This window comes from Apis cerana, linkage group LG15 (genome assembly GCF_029169275.1).
Source record: "Apis cerana isolate GH-2021 linkage group LG15, AcerK_1.0, whole genome shotgun sequence".
NCBI lineage: Eukaryota > Metazoa > Arthropoda > Insecta > Hymenoptera > Apidae > Apis > Apis cerana.
The window spans coordinates 3,306,350-3,327,318 of NC_083866.1; the positions used below are offsets into that span (position 1 = coordinate 3,306,350).

General features: G+C 31.7%; 1 protein-coding gene across 24 annotated transcripts in view; it reads right to left on the reverse strand.

Moving 5' to 3' along the window:
- LOC107998030 (MICOS complex subunit Mic60) overlaps positions 1 to 20,969 on the reverse strand; it is a 52,718-nt gene that overhangs the window by 20,948 nt on the left and 10,801 nt on the right. For all 24 annotated transcript variants that reach the window (XM_062085577.1, XM_062085594.1, XM_062085596.1 and 21 more), the window contains one exon: positions 18,530 to 18,758. In XM_062085577.1, coding sequence (XP_061941561.1) covers positions 18,530 to 18,758 — 229 coding nt within the window. The remainder of the gene's footprint in view (positions 1 to 18,529; positions 18,759 to 20,969) is intronic.

A 20,969-nucleotide genomic window follows, 5' to 3' on the forward strand; every position in this document is an offset into this window, starting at 1 on the left:
CATTCAACTATGATTCACAATTGTAATTCAATTTATTTGTCAGATATATATATAATATTTTCTATCGTTTAACGATCTATCTTCGAAATTTCATTCAATTTTTCCTTTCAAGAAGAAAAGGAAATGCACTAGGCGGAGTAAAAATAGATTTTCGTCTAAAAGCGTTCGACTTCTCGCTCATCCATTTCTTATCCATGGCTCTTCCAGAGGAAAGATCAGAGGATTAAATAGGAGGCTCAAAGAAGCCTCACCAAAGATTTCGACCAAAGTGAGACACGCATCGAGTATGGAAGAAACATCGAAAAGAGTTTATGGACTCGTGATATATACGTACACACATATATCGTTTAAAGAGGCCGGAAATTTTAGCTGGAAAGCGACTGATTCGATGTGCCTTTTAACGGGCGTCGAGCTTTTTAGTCGACAGCTTTTCAAACGTAATATCCTCTGAAGTATAATGTCTTCCGAAGTTGCGCGACAAGAGACTACGTTAGATGTCGCGACGAGTATGTGAAATGAAGATTTTTCGTGAGTGGCGCTGCCAAGTGGCGATCGAGCGAACGAATAAAGTATATTTTTGACAAACGAGCAATTCTTGAAATAATATTTTCAAAAAATTATAGAAATAATAGGACAGATAGAAATATAATAAAAATTTCGATCAATGTATTACATCTGTTTTAAAAGTTGATAGAATATCGATCGAGTTGATTAATACATATATATAAACTTTCTATTTTCTTTCCTATTTTTTTCCTCTTTTGCCAAGATAACCGTGAAACAAACTATTTCTGCTCCAAGTACTCACTAGCTTCTATTCTCGTACAAAAAAAAAATTGCTCACAAAATAATTAAATATCATCGAATCGTTTTTATAAAATACATTTTCTAACAAACCCATCAATTATACCTGTCTATCACATTATCTCAATTACTTGAAAATCTAATAAAAATAAGATAAAATATTAAAAGAAAAAAGTGCCTATTTATATAACGATTGAATCATTTTACACACTTTACACATTCAGCTTCAAATCGTGCCATCATTTGTGGAGGAGGAGAATAGGATTTCGGTGATAGAGAGCAACGTAACACGGATCATCATCCCCAGCCGGTGCTACTGACGGCGCAGCCGACGTTAGTGGAAAAATAAGGAAACGTTTGGCCCATAAATCAAGAGAAGGGTATAAAGCAGGAATCGAAGCGAAATAAATAACGGGGCAAGTTCGTCTCTCGATACAATAACTCGATTCTCGCAACCTTTGGGGATATTATCCGAACTTTGAGCTTCGAAAACTGGATGGAAACCGTTTCGTTATCGCCCCTCTTGCGCGATTTGTTCGAATAGTTTGGCGATCGGTTTTACGGAAAGAGGAAACCTGTTAAAGTTTTAGAAATGGAATCAATTTTTTTGAAAATTCGATGAATTTTTGATATAAATATCAAAGTATTTTAAAGAGTTTTTTTTTTTTTAAATGAACAGTTTAGAATAGATAAATTATAAAAATTCGTTAAATTATGTTTCATGGATTTTTGACGGAACATTTGTAAAACATTTTCGAAAAATCGCTCGAAACTAAAATTGTAACAGGTTATTAAAGAAAAGAAACGATTAAATATTTTTCTTTTAACCTAGTTTTGTCGAAATTTATCATTTCGGTTATAGGGGAGAAAAAGAAAATGGAACGCGTATAAAATATCAAATAGATTGGTCAATCAAGACTGTTTGACCGAGGTCATGAATAATTAATTTAACCCTCTCGTTGCTGGTTTAATTACTTCAGTGATTAAAGCTTCGCTTATGAAACTCGATAGTTGGACATTCGATAGCCAGAATCAATTTTTAATTCGTATGATAGAATCGACTTTTAATTGAAAATTTTATCTTCGTTCCCTGCGTATCATATCGTCCTCCATTAATAACGGAAATAATTAAACTATCCTATTTGAATATATTTCGATCGACGGTGTAAAAAGTATTTCATTATATCAAATTTTGAATCGAATGAACATTGAAGATTTTTGAACTGGAGGGATGAAAAAAAAATTTCTGAAACTCAACAACGATCTAAAATAAATAATTCTAAATAGTAGAAAAAGGTAATCCAATTGAAAAACTTTTAAAATTTAAAAAATTGAGAAACATTTATACAAAAAAATAACAAAAAAAAAATAAGAATCCAAATTCCAAAACAACTTTTCTTTTCACCTTCGAAAAATCCAATGATCGATCTCTTTCTCTCTCTCTCTCTCTCTCAGTCGTGATTCGATCGTCTGAATATCGCGCCTCGAAAAGATGGCGCTGTTGACGAAACGGGGTTACTTCGAAGTTATTCGAAGATTGACGCGTATAATAAATCAACCTGGTACAAGGGCACTTGATCCAGATAGATCTCGTTTTTCTTCGTGGCCGACATTAACGATAGGCTTGACCGGTGAAACAGCTTGCACGATTGGTCGATTTGGCCAGTTCATCGAATCGAAGAGGATTATATAGAATTTCGCAGTTTCTGATTAAAACTCGATCGTTCGGGGAAATGAATATTCTTTTGAGGTTTTTCCTTTTTTTTTCTTATTGGAAAATCAATAGGATAAATACACGGTTGAAAATCGTATAATTTGAAATTAATCTCGCCTTTTTCACTCAATTTTTAAACAAATTCTCATTGACGTTTCTTCGATTAAATTCATCGATCGATTACATAGATTGCCAATTTATCGACGGATAATAAAGACGAAAAATTATTTTAATCGGTTAATCGGGACTTTACACAAGTTCACAACGATTGCTCGTTTTTAAACGTTGGCCAGAGGATGAAAGCGTGTTTCACACGGTTGTTTCGCGATGCGACAGCGTATCCCCAGGGGATACGGGTTCACGGATGATCGAAAAATTGCATGGGGTAAATTAAATTAGACGGCCGAATTTCACAGCTCGCTACCCTCCACCTCGAATGCACACTACGGAATCGCGCCAATCGTGTACAAATTGTTTTTCGAAAATGACACACGCGAAATCTCTCGTTGATTGTTCAACTCGTTCCTTTTTTTTTTTTTAAGTAAAATTTGAAACTTTTACAATTACGAAACTTGGAAAATTTGAAGATTCTGAAAATCAAATTAATTTTGAATTATGAAGTAAGGATAATTCTGTCAAGGAAATTAATCGTTGTCGATTTTTTTTGTCATATCTTAATCTAAAAAATATATTTATAAATATAAGAACGAAATAATGTATAAACATGATGTATAATGTATAAAATAAAAATGATTAAATTTATTAATATAATATGAAAATTTTCCTCGAGCAATTAAATATTTGTCAAAAAAAAAAAAAAAAACAAACAAATAAATAAACGAATACTTTACAATGATCAAAAGATTAATCCATAAACCATCTTCCAACTTCTTTTCGTTCTTGGAAATGCTCGAGTGAAATATTTCTCTCCTCTCTCTTCTTTTTTTCTCTTTTTTTATTATCACCATGAACCAACCCTTATCGTTTTCATTTCCATCAACTGCGACTCGTTCCACGATATCTCTCCTCGACATCGCGTTACATCTTTTATTATCCCAGCGAAATTAGATGTATTCTTTCCATCCAGAAAGAAACTTAGCGATCCGTTTAACGTCTCTTTTACTACTTGATCTTGCTTTTATTACAGACCACGTTCCGCAGTTTACGGGACAATTGAGCGAAATTTCATTCCCCATTCAAGTGAGTCACACCGTGATTCGATATATATATATAACATTTGCCATTTTTCAAATATTCATTCAGCCGAAACGAAAGCTCTCGTTCGCAAAAACAAATCAAAATTCGTAAGAGAATATATCGTTCGTCAAGCATGGACAAACATGATATAAAATCGCAAAGAAGGGGCGGAGAACTCGGTCGTAACCCGATTATAATAAAAAGATGGCTGCCCTCCTCTAAACAAGAATCACCGGCTGGAACGAATCTGTTTTCCCTGGACATGTCGCCGCTGGGTGGTGGTTATTCCCTCCCGCCACAGCACGAGCCCATTCGAGTGGAACAGCCAGACGAGAAACCTTCGACCGGCTTTCGGGACCAGTTCGAGGTTCCATAAAAAGGGCGGAGATTACGTAATTATGCGGATGTTATCGGGAATTTGGAACGATTCGAGACATTCTCTTTCGAGCTCTTCTCTTCTCCTCCTCGGATTAACCTAATTCTTCCTCATTTTCGAAAGTTTGGTCCAACGTCATCCATCGGTTTTTTCCTAGTTTCAAGGACGCTAAATTGAGGAGTGGGTGGCGCGCGGGATAAAAACAAAAGCTCTGAAAATGTTCTGAGGTTCTCTACCCCGTTCGAGAACTTCTGTCTTCGAACTATCGTTTCGAAACAAACTCTTCGACATTCCTATTCTTGCGATTAAGAGGGCAGATTCGTCCATCCCCTGCAAGGAGAGCAAGAGCTCCAAATGTGATTTTGGAAAATCATCAGAGGTTCAAGAAGTACAAGTATACCTCATCTTCATAATAATTTCTAATTATAATTGAATTGGAATGCTACAATAAATTCCATTGCACAACCTCAATCTTCCTTATATTATATCGTTTCCTATTGGTACAACCGCGTTTACACCTCGTCCAACGCGACACGACCGTTTCAAGGATAAAGGCCTGCTGTCGTTGCAGGGTGTTCATTGTTTATGAGGGTGGCGCGCGTTAGAAACCGAAGTTAAACCGGCGAGGGATTACTTCTCGACTCGAAGCTTTTCTGAATTTCGACAGGTGGATGCTCGAGGTTATGCCCTTCGATATTTCCATAATTTCACCTCTTTCCACGCTGTTCATCCTTTCGCCAGTTACAGCCGAAAGAATCTCGAGCATCTTTGATATTCGGCCCCTTATCGCGCAATTCATACCTCTTCCAATTTAGTCGTACCATCTTTCTTTCAGTCCTCCTTTCCTCCTTTGTTACTTTTCCCTTTTTACCACCCCCTGTTTGTCAGGTTATTTTCCACCCATCAAGCTCCTGTCATGCTTTACCCCCATTTCACTGCTCTCACCGCTGTTGCCCTTATAGAATAGCCTTGGGAGAGATTCTCTCTATTCGTTCTATTTCTTTTTTCTTTTTCTTCTCCTGTTTTTTGCCTCATCTTTATATCCTCCCCCGCCGTTTTTCACGTCACTTTCTGCCCGCTATAATTCTTTCGCTATTTCCTTTCTTTTCGTTTTCTTTTCATACTCGAGATATTATATTATATATATATTCTTTCTATCCGTATATCTCGATTCCCTCTTGATCCCCTCACACCTTTTATTCCGTTTAATCGCCCCTCCTCTCCTCTTTTCGGGATTCTAAATGTTTTTCTTTAATCACTTTCGAGTCTCAAGTTCTTTTTTACTTGAGTGTTATTAACGTTTTGGATATTTTCTTTATTCCTTCTTGGATCATTCCGTTTAATTTTAATTAAATCCCTTTGAATTGCGTAAAATTATAAGGAAGAGAAAAAAGAAAAAGATTACTCGAACTAAAATTCGTGTACTGAAATTAAAGAGGAAAAAATAAGAAACGAAATTTTATTTGGAAAAGTAACCCCTTATAATAACTTAATCTTCCAAACGTCTTCAAATTCCACTTTATCTCTTCAGCGTATACCAATATTTCCTTCTAACAATTTTTATCCCCCTCTCCCCATCCCTGCATTCCAGCCCCATTCCACCCTCTCTCTCCTAACCGCGTGACCTTGTTTCACAACGAAACGAGCGACGGGCGAAGCAACAAAAGGACGGAATCCGAGCCGACCGAATCGATTTCCCGTCGATATGAACACTGCGCCGCTCTTTTTTCTCCCCGAGGGTTGGCGAAAAAATGGCAAATTCCCGAAAAAGCATCCGTTTCGCACGATCCAAAAGTCAAGGATATAAAATTGTTTCGAAACGAAACGAAAGCCTCGGATCGAAAGTGCTTTACGATTATCCAAGTGTCGGTTATCGTGCTTTTTCGTGCTAAAAAATATTGCATCGACGTTTGAAGATGTTTGAACATGTTTGACGGACAACTCGGTTAACTCGGTTGCACTTTTTCATTGAAATATCGAGCAATTATCCTCGCCAATTCAATGGATTTCGAAATTGAGATTGATCATTATGGATGTTTGAAGATGTTTGATGAAGTGGAAAAGTGAATAATACGGTTAATTAATAATTTGTTACCACTTTTTTGCAGTTTTCAATCGCAAATATGGACGTGTGTGGTTTCCTAAGAAACCTAATCCTTCTTTTTTTACATCGTGATTAAAGTTCATTCCAAAATGGAAATACGTGTGTACGTGTATATACATGCTTTATAACACCGACTAAGAAATTCAATATCCAATGATGAAAGTATAACAAGTATAACTAAAATACATATACTCGATAATCAACCTTGAAGAAAATACAAAATTCCCTTTCCTCTATCATCCAACCGAATATTGATTTATCGTACAATGTTGTCACGATAACCATATCGCAATTAGCAAAGTACAATTTTTCGTGAAATTAAATTCCATCCATAAATCAATTTATCGATAATTTATTAATTTTAATTTTAAAAAAAGGGAGGGAGAGTCATAAAAAGGCAATATACGCCTCGCCCCTAAATTATATCAAAATGGTGCGAAAAGTTCGAACAACAGGCCGCCTGGATAATTAATTACCGGGTTAAATACGATTCATCGCTTACGGGTCGCTTTATCGTCGTGGGCGTTAATTAATCGTAATGAGAATGACAATATAACCCGGGAGTGGGATATTGATAACGGTACATCGTAATAAATCTCCATATTTTTTCTTCTTTTTCCACTTTATCATATATATATATATATTCCAAGAAAGAGATGGCTCGTTGAACTAGATATCATGACTAGTTGCCAACTTCTTGTTGGTCAGTTTAATCACCCCTTTAATCGAGCGACGTTTAGTTGGAGTGGTTGATTCGTGCTTCAACGAGCCCTTTGAACTGCTCGATGCTTTTTGTGAACATTCACGGAATGGGGCTTTTGTTCTAACGATGTCTACGCTTGTTTATGTCTGCGATTGTTTGTGTTTGCAGTGTTTTTATGATGTTTGTTGGAACACGATGATTCAGGCGTGGATTGATTAGGGGAGAAAATTTGAAATTTGGTAATAATTTTTTAGAAAATTGGATTTAATTGGATGGTTTAAGTATTCTTTTTTTTTAATGTGATGATGAAATGTAGAGTATATAAGAACAATATTTTCAAAATTATGACGTTTATAATAGTATGTGTGTAACGGAATGTTACAAAGATATTATTGTATTATATCTATAAAGAGTTAGGAAATTTCAATAATTTTATAATAAATGTTTTTAACGATAAAAAAGAAATTAGTGATAATTAGTACCAATTAAGAAACGTTTTCGTATTTTTGAATTAAATATCTCGTCACGGAATATCGTTCAACGAAATAATTTTCTACATTTACGCTCGAAAGATTTTTTTAAAAAATTCATGTAATGTAACGATTCAACTCCTTCACGATCTCTTTGAAGAAGACGCGAGATATTTACCACCGACCCTTTTTAATTAACGAAATATCATCAAATTATCTCAATTAAATAGAAAGGGACGATCAAATTTGCCTTCGTTCAAACAGAAAATACGAGAAATAAAGAGTTGAAATTAAAAAAAAATTAGTTAGAATTTATTCATAAATTAACTTTTTACAAAGTCTTCTTCAAAAATCATTTCTCAAAATTTTCGTCGACCAAAAATTAAATTTGTCTTTGTATTGTTGCTGTAAAAAAATATTATTTAGAAAAAATTTTTTAAAAACAATTTTTCAAACAAATCTCTCGTTACCGTGAAACGAAACGAAAAGAAAAATCATAGCGTTATACTGGATTTCGAGTCCGCAAACCTTTTTCGAAAAGTTTCGAAAAACTGAGCTGCGGTTTTCGGAAGGTGTTACAAGAGGGGGGCGTGCATTGGGCGCTAATTGACAAACCGAATAACGCCGGTAATTTCTGGACACGGTTCACGCTTAATTACTCGGGTGATTAATCGCGGCCACGAGGGTGGAAACAGGGATGAAAGGAATCGCTATCTCGCTCTAAGAGGATTCGAATTTTTTTTTTATATTATTTCAGACTTATCAGCAGCAGAAGAGAAGCCGAAGAAAATCGAAAGTTGCGATACTCGTTCATTCATCTGTTACTTTCGGTGAATTCTATTTTGTTGAAACGAAAAGAAATTTATATATAATTGCACGATTGAGACGTCGGCGAGAGGATGCAAGGGAAAATATCGTATTATGAAAAATAAATATCTGTGTCGAGTGAATAAAAATACGAGGAGTATATGCGATTGCTGCAAAATTGAATTGAATTATTAATAACGAAATTCTGAAAAATCAATAATTTTGTAGCTTGATAAAAAAAAACACTTTTTTAAATCGATTTTCGTTTTTTGTACAATAGAATTGTCCTTGTCTTTCTCAACGTGTCTCCTCAACAGATGTGAAATAATAATAATATGTACTGGAGAGGGAATCCTTGAAGAATCTCATCTTGGTATACCAAGGGCACTTTTTATGAATATGAAATATTTTCTTCCATCTTTCAAATTATGAAAATTTATGAAAACGCGATACGAGCTTGTGAATTTTCAAAAAAGGGTAAGAAAATTTAACTATGGGACGGTTTGTCTTTATAGAATATTCATTTTGCAAAATATAAGTTGTACATTCTGTCTTTAAATAAAATGTTATCGCCTGCAGAAGAATTATTAATTTAATTTTTTTCTTTACCTTCTACAAATTTTATATAGTAAAAACTTTTTATAAAATATCGAACGATATTTATTTCAAAATTGATCACTTTTCATTCGCTCCAATTTTAAATATAATAATAAAAGTGCAATACTTTATATCGATATCGTTTTATCACAAAATTATTAAGGTATTTCACGATTACGTTTAATTAATTTATCACGACTCATTGCATCTTTAAAAAACTGTATCTATCATCATACAATTGCTACGTGCACGAAATTTATATAATAATTCCAAAATTGTCATATGAATAAAATATTTCTATTTTCAATACGACGAGGGGAAAAAAAATTGCTCAAAATTTCTCAATATCCTGAAAATTTCCAAAATCAGAATACTAAAGGGCACGTGTACATATAGAATAGCTTTCACGTTCAATTAGATTGTTTGAAGGATCAGGGATGTGGAAGCCCTGTTAACAGATAATGAATGAAATTAATTATTATATATTAGTATGTACAATCTGTGTATGGCTGCACTATGCTTCGAACGTCATCGTGTGCACGTGTCTCGTTGCACTTTGCAGAAATACTGGAGAGACGATGAACGAGATAAACGAAAATAAAATAAAAAAAAAAATTGTATACGCGATTGTGTATCACGTAATTTCCAGAAATTAATATGATAAATTCAATTTACCATTTTACGATCAATCATATCATTAATTTTCGTGTTTTCCGAATTTCTGATTTTAAATATCGGATTCATTATCTCGATGACTTTTCTCAATATCCTTGAGTTAAAATTAATAATAAATCGACATTACAAAAAGATATTATTATAGTAACATCTATTGAACTACTATTATTAAATTATAATTCGTTTAATTTGAACAAATAATCTGAATTACTTCTTTTCATATTCTTTTGAACATCTTAAATCATATTTCTAATTTCCCTTCAATTTTCAAAAATTGCAACACAAAGACGAGAGAATTTTCTATTGAATTATAAATATTAAATCAAGGATGGAAAATAAATGTAAATAAAAAATACACACTGACAATTAATTGTTATATCAAAATTTTTCTTTTGAACCTCTCTTAAATCATACTTTTAATTTTCCTTTAATTTCAAATTCCAATTTTCAAATTGGAAAGAAAAGTGAGAAAGAATTTTTCTGAATTATAAATATTATTTAAATCAATCAAAGATGGAAAATAAATAAGAAATACATTCTGACAATTAATTGTTGGAATTGTTATACAAAAATTTTTCTTTTGAACCTCTCTTAAATCATATTTCTAATTTCCCTTCAATTTTCAAAAATTGCAACACAAAGACGAGAGAATTTTCTATTGAATTATAAATATTAAATCAAGGATGGAAAATAAATGTAAATAAAAAATACACACTGACAATTAATTGTTATATCAAAATTTTTCTTTTGAACCTCTCTTAAATCATACTTTTAATTTTCCTTTAATTTCAAATTCCAATTTTCAAATTGGAAAGAAAAGTGAGAAAGAATTTTTCTGAATTATAAATATTATTTAAATCAATCAAAGATGGAAAATAAATAAGAAATACATTCTGACAATTAATTGTTGGAATTGTTATACAAAAATTTTTCTTTTGAACTTTAAATCATACTTCTATTGGAACACAAAGAAAAGTGAGAAAGAATTTTTCTGAATTATAAATATTATTTAAATCAATCAAAGATGGAAAATAAATAAGAAATACATACTGACAATTAATTGTTGGAATTGTTATTAAAGGTCCCAAAAAGGGAACGATCGTTCAATCTTCGATTATACAACAGCTACACAGAGGAGGGAGAGGCACGAAAACATTTTTGCAAGCAATAAATGTCAGCCCCGGCACCGGACAAAAAGGCAGAACGACAATCTCCTCGCCGATATGGGCCAATCAATTTCGCCTCGTCCCTCGTGCTTTTTGATTTTCCATCGTTCCCAACCGGATGGGCCATTATCCTCCTCGGCGCGGATTTATCCAAGCGGCGGCTGTAAAAATTCCTCCCCTTCGTTTCCACGATCCTCCTCCACCATCGTTACGCGCCATCGTGACGAATCAACGATGAAAAAGAGGAAAAGTGTCGAGGTGTTCGACGAATAAAGTACGTGTATAAGTACGTTACGTTAAAAGTGAAGGATTTAGAAATATAAATTTTTCTGTGGGTGGATAAAAAATCATACCAAGACCAAGATTCCACGAAACGAAATTTTACAAAATTAATACTTTTTTTTAAAAAAAGAATATATAACGAGCTACAAAAATCGTTTAAAATGATTTAAAAAATTATACATAAACATGAAGTAATTTGCAGCAAAAAGTATATACGCAAATAAAATAAAGTGCAATTACACATGACCATAACAAAAGAATTAAATTTTCACTGTATTGTACTTGGAAGAGAGAAATGATATATATATTTACTCGAATAAAAATATTCTCGATAAACTATTTGTTTTGCAAAACATTCTCCAGATAAATAATAGCTTCCTCCTTTCATTTGCGAGACAAGAATCTTCAATTTTCTCCGCTGGTCACTTTCGTCTTGCTTTTTCTCATTGGAAAACATTTAAGCTTCCCTCGCTCTTCTTCTTCTTTTTATTTAAATTCAAAGTTGCTATACCAAAAAAGGGAAAGGGATGGTTTAAAGAGCAAGGGGATGGCTAAAGATTAATCGGGATGGGTTCGAAGGGAGCCGAAAACCAATCGAGCCTTCTTTATTCCGGGATGGTAAAGATAATCTGTCACCGCAAAATGGACGATTCGTTCAAACACGAAGATATATGACTCGAGATAACCTCTTTTGGGTTAAAAGGAGAACGAATGGTGCGCCATAAAAATTGTATCGTTTTTCTTCTCCTTTAAGGAATCGTATTTGTCCTTGTTTATTTATTTTTTTTAAATTTAAAGGGGTTGGAATCCCTTTACGGAAAGAAATCATAAAATTCACGCAAAAATAAATGCACCTACGATTACTGCATAGAAGATAAAACAAAGATACAGTTTAAAGTTTTCTCTTGTATTAAAGAACGCGTATGTACCGATAATAAAGAACAGAAACGAGAGGTTTACTTCGATGATCACAAGGATCAATGAAATATTCATCGAAGAATGGGTTGGTATGTATAGAACCCTAACGTGGAAAGCTTAAATTTCAAAGGAAAACTAGGAGGATCGTGGGTCATACTCGTTGAAAATATACGAACGGGCACCGCAATGCACATCTGCATACCGCACCTGTGTTCACTGCGAATCCATATTCAAAATTCAAAAGAATTCTCATTGGCCTGTTCACGCCTGTATTTGCATGTTGCGTCGACACGATAAGAGGTACAAGTTGTTTAATAGAGCGAGATATCTGGACTATTCTACATATCTTAAGAAATCTTCGCATCGATTCATTAGATTAAAAGTTTCAATTTTTCGAAATTATTTAAATTGTCATTTTGTAAGAAAAAATTTATTACACCATAAAAATAAAAATGGTCGAATCCTGAAAGTGTCGTGCTCCCTTAAATCGATCCTTTAGAAAATTTAACGATCTGCCAACATCGTCAAAATTTCACTGCTTTTATGGGTGAAGATAAAAGGATTTAAGAAATTGAATTTATAACGCGAAAAATTTTTCCCTAGAACCTCCATTCTCTGGAAAATAATTTAATCCCCATATAATTAATTAAGAAAAATTAAATTTCAATAAATAATTGGAATTCTTCCGGAAGAATCAAACAAGATATGGTCTAACCGAACCTAACCTCAAAATGGCCGGAAAAAAAAAAGAGAAAGGTTCGATCCAATTTCAAGAGATATTTAAACATTGCCAATCCCCAGAAGAGAGAAAAGGCACAAGTTATAATTGCGCCACATGATGCATACGTTAGCATGGTCGACGAGCTTGTAAAACCGCACTACTCCTCTTCCTCGACCTGTCTCCATCTCTTCATCATCCTCCAACTGTCCAGGGAACTATCAAGCGCTCACTCTGTGCCGAAACTAGCCCGGAAACATCGCCATTATACCGGTACCGCGGATTTATTGCCGTTGTTTTTGTCGTTCTGGATGCTCGGTTACAGCAGCTCATTTGGAAACTTCGTTCTACCATTTGAATATGGTCTCTTTTTTTCTTTTTTCTTTCTTTTTTTTTTTTTTTTTTTTTTCGTGTTTTTGAAACGATAATATTGAATTGACGGAAAGTTTGAATTAACTTTTTTTGCGTTGATATATTATATGGATTATCTAGGGATTTTCTAGGGATTGACGTATAGGAATTCTTGAGAATGGAAGAACGCCATTTTGAATTTCGTCACTACGTATTTACGATTTTCGTATTTTTAATACGATATTTAATTATAATTTTCATTGACTGTTATTTTATTTTTCTCGCGCATCAGAAGCCATTTTTAAATTTAAATTCGCCGCCACGTGATTAATTTCGTTAATGAGTCTCGAGAGGGCAGTTGTGTATCTTTCTCTCTCTCTCTCTCTGTCTTTCTTTCTTTGTTTCGTAAGCCTTTTCTATCCATTAAAAAAAAGTGCGATATGAAATGCATTGTGATAAGTCCAATTATTATTCCATAGGATTTCCGTAAAAATTAAAAAGAGTTTTGTTACAAAAAAAAAAAAGTTGAAACGAGTTTTTCTTGAATATCCAACGAGATACGAAGGCAAAGCATGACCTATTTAAAAAATATTGTAAATTTTTCTCACTAAAGTTTTTCTCGCTAAAAATTTGAGTCTCAAGGTTACTCTAAGATCCAGGATACTGGATATTTTACGATATTGGATGATGTTCACACATAAATGTACAAGTAGAACTCAAAGACCTAGATTCTAAACGAGTTACATCCGTGTCGAAAAATTTTATTTCATCATTTTCAACTTCATAAAATCGACATCTTATTCTTTTTGCAGAAAGAAGAAAGCCTTTAATAAATAAACTTTTTGTTAACATAATTTTGCGTTTCATCATTGTCGAGCATTTTATCTCTTCTTTGTATTTTATTATTAGAAAAAGAAAATCCTTAAAAAAAAAAAAGAAGAAAGAAATATGAAAACAAGAGTGGAGATATATACAAAATATCATCATTGTATTTTACAACACTTTTAAAACAGTTTCTCTCTCAGAAATTATTGGACATTATTGCTCAATTTAATCTTAACTCAAAAAAAAAATAAATAAATAAAAAAGACTCGTAATTTAGCTTAATATTTAAAATATTCCAACGTTTTTTATTTCGAAATTATTTCCAGATCAAGAAACAATAAAAAGAGTTCTCATCTCCCTTGTTCTAACTTTCTTCTTCAAAGATTTTTCGCACAAAAAGAGATCCACTTTTCCGTTACACGTTTCTTTTTAGAAAGCTACATCATATCTGTTCGAGAAGTAATTCTCGATAAAACGGCAATATTCTTTCGCAATAAATACCCACGTAAGTATAAAGGGATTTCAACGAAGGAGAAAAGTATCATCTCCACTGTTCGTAAAAAGGTGGCAAATTTTTATGCGATTTTATACGAGAAATCATTTCATAACCATTCATACATTCTTAAGAGACTTTAAAAACAATTTAATAGTTTCTGAAAAATTTATTTGCCAAGTTGAATTATCATTTTATAATAGCACATGAAAAAATATCATGTGTGTTTCCAATAAAAAGAAACAGAGATTTAAGAAAAGAAAATTGAAAGTCTTAAAGAAAAATTCTATTCTACCTGATTATGCAGATTTCTTCTCTTTAATAGAGTTTCCACTTTTTGTAGTATTATGCTTTAATCACAGAGCATATATCACAAAAGCTTATTATGAAATTTTTTTTTTAAGAAACGTGAAAATTTTGAAGAATTTTTTTCAATATTTTAATAACAAATGTATATAAAATATATATATATAAATGTATAATAAAGAATTACTACTTCTTTTTTTATATAATGAAAATCCAAAAATTTTTATCACTATTTATTATTAAAAAATTAAAAATATACATTTTAATATTCGTTACCCAAAAATTCAAATATTCATAATCTATTTTATCCAATATCGTTATCCGCTAAATTAAAAAATTAAAAATATTCCGTCAACAATTCCTCAAGGTTCGATATTAAAATTTCCATCCACTTGAAATTCACTCTCTCGAGACTATGCGTCTTCGATATACATTAAAACGACGACAGAATGTTCAAAGATAAACAGAAGAGGTCTCCGAGTTGAAGAGAAGAATGCCGCGGATATCCCACGAAAGTTATATTCGTTAATCGAACATTAATCTTCGAAGACACGTCACCCCGGAAGTGTATTAAACGAGACTCGTGAATTAATCCGATTTAAATTCTATTCGCAATAAAGCAAAGGGAAGGTTTTAAATGGTTTCTCGAGATGAAAGGTTTACAAAAGTAAAAGTTAAGAAAGAAAATTTAAATTCGCATTCGTTAAATAAATATTTCTTAGAAATGAGTAGATAAATTTTATATTAATTTCAATTTAAAAAAATCACAATTCATTTTTATTCCATAATTTTGATCTTTCTTATAAAAAGGAACAAATCAATAATTTAATTTCTCAGAAGTTATCGAAATTATGCTGTTTACAATGCAAACAAAAAAAAAATATTTGAATAAATAAATAATTTTATCCTGCAAATTTTTACTGAAAAATTATTTTCAATATTCTCCACACATTTTTAATTCAACTTTTTTAAATCCTACAAGAAATAAAGAATCTCCTAATAACATCCCAGTTTAATGATTTTTCAAAAGCGATTAAAATCGCGTTGTTTACAATTAATTAAAAAAAAAAATATCACAATTTTTCTTCAATATCCAACTTTGATCTTTCCTCCAAACAGGAAAAGGAAAGACAAAAAGGAAAAGATACATGGCTCAAATACATCTTTTATTAATTTCAACGAACCTCCACCACCAACCCCTCCGCCAGCGATCAGAAGCTATTAAAATCACGTTGCTCTGGCGTGGAATTCCACAGGCACAGAGAGGCGATTTTAAACGATGGAAACGTTTAAAATAGGTACGAAAAAATATTATTATATCGTTTCCAATACGAAGGTGGGCCCACGATACCACGGAATATTAATGAGGGGTGGTTTCTCCTCCTCCTCCTCCTCGTTCGATCACGTAAAGGAAACGTGTGCTCTGTTCCTTTCTGGCCGACCAGAAAAATTATAGTGGCAATAAGTAAAATAAGATTTTTCTCCGAGACCTGTCCCTCTTTAGTTTAACTTCGTTTACTTTGCTCCGTTTCTGGAAATACGTGCACGTGTCTCTGTTCTTTTGTGAGAATAATTCGAGTGAAATTATGATAAAAATAAAGAAAATTGTTTGAAATTTATATTTTTTGTTATACGATAATTTCGTTTAAGATGAAATGAATCGAAATATTTCTATAAATTAATTAGAATAAAATTAAATTCGAAATTAAATTTTTACGTTGATCGTTTTAAAAGATTGGTAAAATTTAATTATGATTAATCATCTCTGTCAAAAAAAAAAAAGACTGATGAATAATAAATAAATAAAAAAACTTATATTAAGAGTATAATGTAATTGATTATTTAAAATGTCTCGTTCCAAAAATTATACTTTTCAACAAATAAAAAAAAGAAATGATATTAATATCATTATTCCACAAAAAGGAACCGTAATTCGCTCGATCTTTTTAATTCAAAAGTTTCAAGGGAAATTCAACCACGAACAGTCTCCCGAGTAATTTCTTCATTTTACGCAAACTGTCAAGTCCCAAAGGGTCGAATTATAATCACATGTTGAATTCATTTAATTAAAAAAAGTTATTTCTTGCTTTTTACGATTTTTTACAACGAATAATCAATTTTATTTCATTACCCTGTTGCATCATCTTATCATGCAAATATCCAAAATACAATACTTGATAATGTTTGAACAATAAACTCCATTTTTTTTAATTGTATTCATAAAAATTCGATTTTGCACAAGCCATTCAATAATAAGACTTAATTCATAAGCCAATTACACATTTTAAACAACAGTATGAACATAAATTTCTATAAATTAAATAATTGGGAAAAATTTCTATAAATAAATACAATTAAAAAAATAGACGATCTGATTATACGAATTATTCCAGATTCGTGAAAAAATTTTATTTTAGTTTATTTGTATCCATCCCAAATAATTAAAATATCACGTTGCGCGGAGGAGACAAAGGAGAAAGGGTCAACGTGGGATCAGACGTCTCTGGGAGGAGACAATACTTAAGATCTGTCTTTTTGCTCGTGTAATTAAGCAACCAGATAATAGAACGCGACAAAGACGTTGCCAGAAACTTACGTTTGGTTTTTTAGTTGCCCACAGGCCAAACGAAATGAACGAGCAAAGGAAATTAAAAGCTGTATTATGCATGCAACTTTGAAATATGTTGTAACTTTTACTGAATCTTTCGTAAACTGAAACGTTTTATGGAATTATATAAGTATCATTATGAAATAATATTATTTTGATTAATTGGTTCTCTTTTTTTCTAGATTTGCCTAAGAAGATGAGGTGATTGTAGAATTTTTACATTGGGAACTTTGATGTGTATAAATTCAAATGATGAATAATAAAAGTGTGCTATCATTTTATATTACACATCTAAGCATATTTTTATAATTCTATAATTATTGATCTATAGATCTTTAGAATCTTTTATTAGAATTTTTTATTAAATCCTTTCATTATTTAATTTCAAAAAAGAGAGAGAAAGAGAGTTTTGTTAATCATTTACTATTCAAATTTAATGAAAAGACGTAGATTTAAAAAGATAATTTTTACCATTATTAAATAATTGAATTTTTGAATATACACTTCAGGAATATATATTGAAATTTTATACTGATTCTCATGAATTTTTAAATTAAAAGATCACTTGATGATAACTTTAAAAGAAAGTTGAAAACTTCTTATAAGAAGCTTGTTAAAAGAAGAATTTGGTTTGAAGATTGTTACTTCATAAAATAAAAACTAACTCATTTAAAATTCTAATATTCTCCTTTATGAAAAATGTAATTTTCATAGATTAGAATATTGATATCATGTATTTTTTTGTTCCTTGTCAAATTTAAAAATTAAACATCTTATATCAACATCCTATATTGACAAATTTTTATCATTATTCTTTTTGAAAATGAATCAATAAAAATTTGATAAGTTATTTATTGAAAAAACTAATTTTAATCTTTCAAGCTACTTTCTACACCTATTTAAGATTTTTACAAACTTATTTCAATCTACATATAAAAATCAAAATAGAATCACTAAAGATTTTTCTAAACTTTAATTCTAAAACACTAATGCTAAATAAATTAAACAATTTTATAAAAACTTTCTGTGAAATTTATGATGCAGATCACTTTTTAAAACTTGAAAAAACTTAAAGCTAGACTTGTTGAATTGAAACTATAAAATGGTTATAGAACTCATCTAATTTTTCAATTCCAAAATATTAAAACAACCCTGATTATTATCTCTATTAAATATTCTACAAGACAGAAAATCAACGAAAAATGAACTCTCAAACTCTTTCTCTGTAATTAAAGTAATTATATTTTGAAACATACTCTATTCAATATTCATACTCTTTCAATATTCAATTCTAATTATACTTTGTAACACTTCTCTTTACCAAATATAATTTTTGCATAAGAATAACGTAATACATTTGCATTACGTTATTTTTTTAAACTATCAAGCTAAAAACATGCAAAAAAAGTACTCACCCTTAAATGCAGCTTCAACGCCACGTAGCCTTCCAATGACAACTGCGAGTTGTTCCTTGTGTTTTATACTGTCCTGCTCGGATTGCTCGTTGAGCGCACGTTGAAGATTCCTCTCCGCTTCTTCTTCCTTCAACGTGATCGTTTCCTGAAGATGATCGGCATGCACCTGTTCTTGCAATTTCAATTGTCGCCGCAGTTCGTCGTCGAACTTTTTCTGCTCCTCCAGCAACTACAAAACGAAAACAAATTTTGATTAATCCTTTTTCAATCGATAATTTTTCATTTCGTTATTGATCATTAGATTTTATTAGACTATTTTTTGAATAGTTTCTCTTATTTTGAATTATTTTTCCATAAAGAAAGATATAAAAACGTTAAGGAAAGAGATAAAATTTTTGAAATTGACAAAGTTCATTTTTATCTTTGTTTCTGAATAAAGAAGAGATTTGAAAGAAATGAAAATTCAATATTTCCTAAGATACGAAGAAAGAAAAATTTGTGAATGTCGTTTTGAAGGAGATGGAGAAAATTCTTATAGAGTTTGATGATGTCTAATCAAAAATAATTTATGTTATAAAACTCTTTTATCTAGATATTTTCAAAATATATATCTAAGAGAAAACGCATCTCAAATTATCCTTTCTATTTTTATTCCCCGTTATTATTAATTCTCGAACTGAATTCTTTTTATTAAATTGATATTTATCCGAATGATGATGGTAATAAAATCGTGATATTCAGTTGAAGAAACAGCGTTAAGAATTAGGAAAGCCCGGAGCGCCGAGCTCGATGTAGGACAAAGAATGACAGTCAACGAAACCGCCCCTTATATTTCAAAACATTGCTTTTGGGCAACGAGGGCGTAAACAAGGAAAGAACGACTTGATTCTTCGAGTTCTTCATCCAGAGAACAAAAGTATACACGGGGTGTCTTGGAGTACGGGAAAATATTTAAAGAAACCGTTTGTGAGACCGTCCTCTGTGAAAAATGTCAGACATTTTCCATCCTCGCGTAAGCTCTGACAATGAGAAAAATTTTTAATACAAGAATGAATTTTAAAAAAAAATTTAAACAGGAAGAACACGGAAGAATACATATAATATCCATTTCGACTTCAACTCGATAACAATTCAATTTCTTCCATAAAAATTATGAGATCAACTGCTATAACTACGTTCGATTAAAAATAAGTAACTACTCATTATTTAAAAATTTCCTCAATTCCATTTATTCCTTGATCTCTTCAAAGTTCATACTATCTTTACTTTAAATACCTCTGTATAAGAAAAAAAAATATTAGATACTGTTATATTTCAACTGAATATAAATGTGCATAATGTAAACAAACTTAATATAAATATATATATACCTAAATAAAAAATAAAAAAAAGTTAATATATTTCTCTCAGAAAAAATTCAAAAATCTCAAAAATGCTCGATCCAACCGAATCGATTGAGTTTAACCACCGACCAATAACGACTTTGACTAATTATATGCGCCTCAAGGCTCGCCACCCTTATTGACAAGCGAGCCAAGCATCTGCCCTAATATACACAGCTTTCTTCTCCGCTTTCGTTTTCCGCTTGGCGGGCAATGCACAGTGCCTGTATCTCCACCCTCTCCCTATGCAAGGGAATATCGTGTCAATAATTAACGGTCGGCTGACTCGACAAGCAGCCATGTCGAGGGTAAGAGACAACAACGCGGAGACTGAAGAGCATGATACTTAGCCGCTAAATCCTTCGATGGCCAATCCTGATCGACCCCCGACTAGGGGATCATCATCCTCGGTATACAAGCATCGGATTTTCCATTAACTCGGCAGAGACGCGATTGAATCAATTTAATCTTGGGGATTGGAAGGATTCGTTATGTGTAAGTTGAATATGAAAAAAAATTTTTTTTTTTTTTTTTTGCCGTTTTCAACGGAATAGAAAGTTGATTTCGATAGGTAATGTTTGAGAGGTATGTAAATTATTATTACTTTTATTGATTTTAGAAACTCAATGGAAACGAAATTTAGAGTATAAATACTCATTTATATCATTGTTTAATATATATTGATTTAATAATAATTTATAAGATTAACGAAAAAGAAAAGAGAAGAGAAACATAGTCAAATTCGTATTTATTAGTATTATATCTCTTCTACTTAAATGTATCAAGATTAATAAATCCCACCAATAAAATAGTTAATTTATATAATTATCATTGTTATTATATTTTTTAATCGTGAAAAAAGAATAATAATAATAACATACAAAATTTTAAACATCAAAAAAAAATATATATATATCTCTTGAGATGCTTCTCGAACACGAACAGAACTCAAATCAGACAAGACCCTCCCTAACAACCAAATCGGTTCCGAACAATTTCTCTGGAACACGTCTCGGACCTCCTCGTCACGAGGACAGCCCTTGTCTGTTCACGTAACT